Source organism: Saprolegnia diclina (genome assembly GCF_000281045.1).
Source record: "Saprolegnia diclina VS20 unplaced genomic scaffold supercont1.12, whole genome shotgun sequence".
Taxonomy (NCBI): Eukaryota; Oomycota; class Saprolegniomycetes; order Saprolegniales; family Saprolegniaceae; genus Saprolegnia; species Saprolegnia diclina.
In genome coordinates, this window is record NW_008246079.1 from 238,724 (window position 1) to 239,635 (window position 912).

At 54.8% G+C, this 912-nt stretch overlaps 1 protein-coding gene across 1 annotated transcript in view; it reads left to right on the forward strand.

Moving 5' to 3' along the window:
- Positions 1-145: 145 nt before the first annotated feature.
- Positions 146-912, forward strand: part of SDRG_04783 (hypothetical protein) — a gene marked incomplete at both ends in the record, with an annotated part of 1,254 nt that continues 487 nt past the window's right edge. Inside the window, 2 exons of the mRNA XM_008610467.1 lie at positions 146-163; positions 192-895. Of these exons, the coding sequence (XP_008608689.1) occupies positions 146-163; positions 192-895 (722 nt within the window). The remainder of the gene's footprint in view (positions 164-191; positions 896-912) is intronic.

Below are 912 nucleotides of genomic sequence, written 5' to 3' on the forward strand. Positions count from 1 at the left end.
GCGTCCAGCACGGACGATGACGATTCGAAGAAGGATTTTCGAGAAGGCGACAAGATCGAAGCGCAGTACAAGGGCAAGTCGAAATTCTACCCTGGCGTCATCTCTCGTGCTCGCCTCAACGGGACGTTCGATATCGACTACGACGATGGCGAAAAGGAAACGGGTGTCGCTGCTGAGCTCATTCGGAAAAGGGTGGCACGTCGCCGAAGAAGAAGTCCAACGACTCGGATGATGACCGCAAGCCCAAGAAGTTTAAAGAAGGCGACAAGATCGAGGCCCAGTACAAGGGCAAGTCCAAGTTCTACCCCGGTGTCATCTCTCGGGCTCGCCTGAACGGGACGTACGACATCGACTACGATGACGGCGAGAAGGAAACTGGAGTCGCTGCCGAGCTCATTCGAGCCAAGGGTGGTTCGTCTCCAAAGAAGAAGTCGAACGACTCGACCGACGACGACAAGCCAAAGAAGTACAAGGAAGGCGACAAGATCGAAGCGCAGTACAAGGGCAAGTCGAAGTTCTACCCCGGCGTCATCTCTCGGGCTCGCCTCAACGGAACGTACGACATCGACTACGACGACGGCGAGAAGGAGACGGGTGTCGCTGCTGACTTGATCAAGCTCAAGGGTGGGGCATCTCCAAAGAAGAAGGCGTCCAGCACGGACGATGACGTTTCGAAGAAGGATTTTCGAGAAGGCGACAAGATCGAAGCGCAGTACAAGGGCAAGTCGAAATTCTACCCTGGTGTCATCTCACGAGCTCGCCTCAACGGCACTTATGACATCGACTACGACGATGGCGAAAAGGAGACGGGCGTCGCTGCTGAGCTCATTCGGAAAAAGGGTGGCACGTCACCGAAAAAGAAGTCCAACGACTCGGACGATGACAAGCCGAAGAAGTTTAAAGAAGGCGACA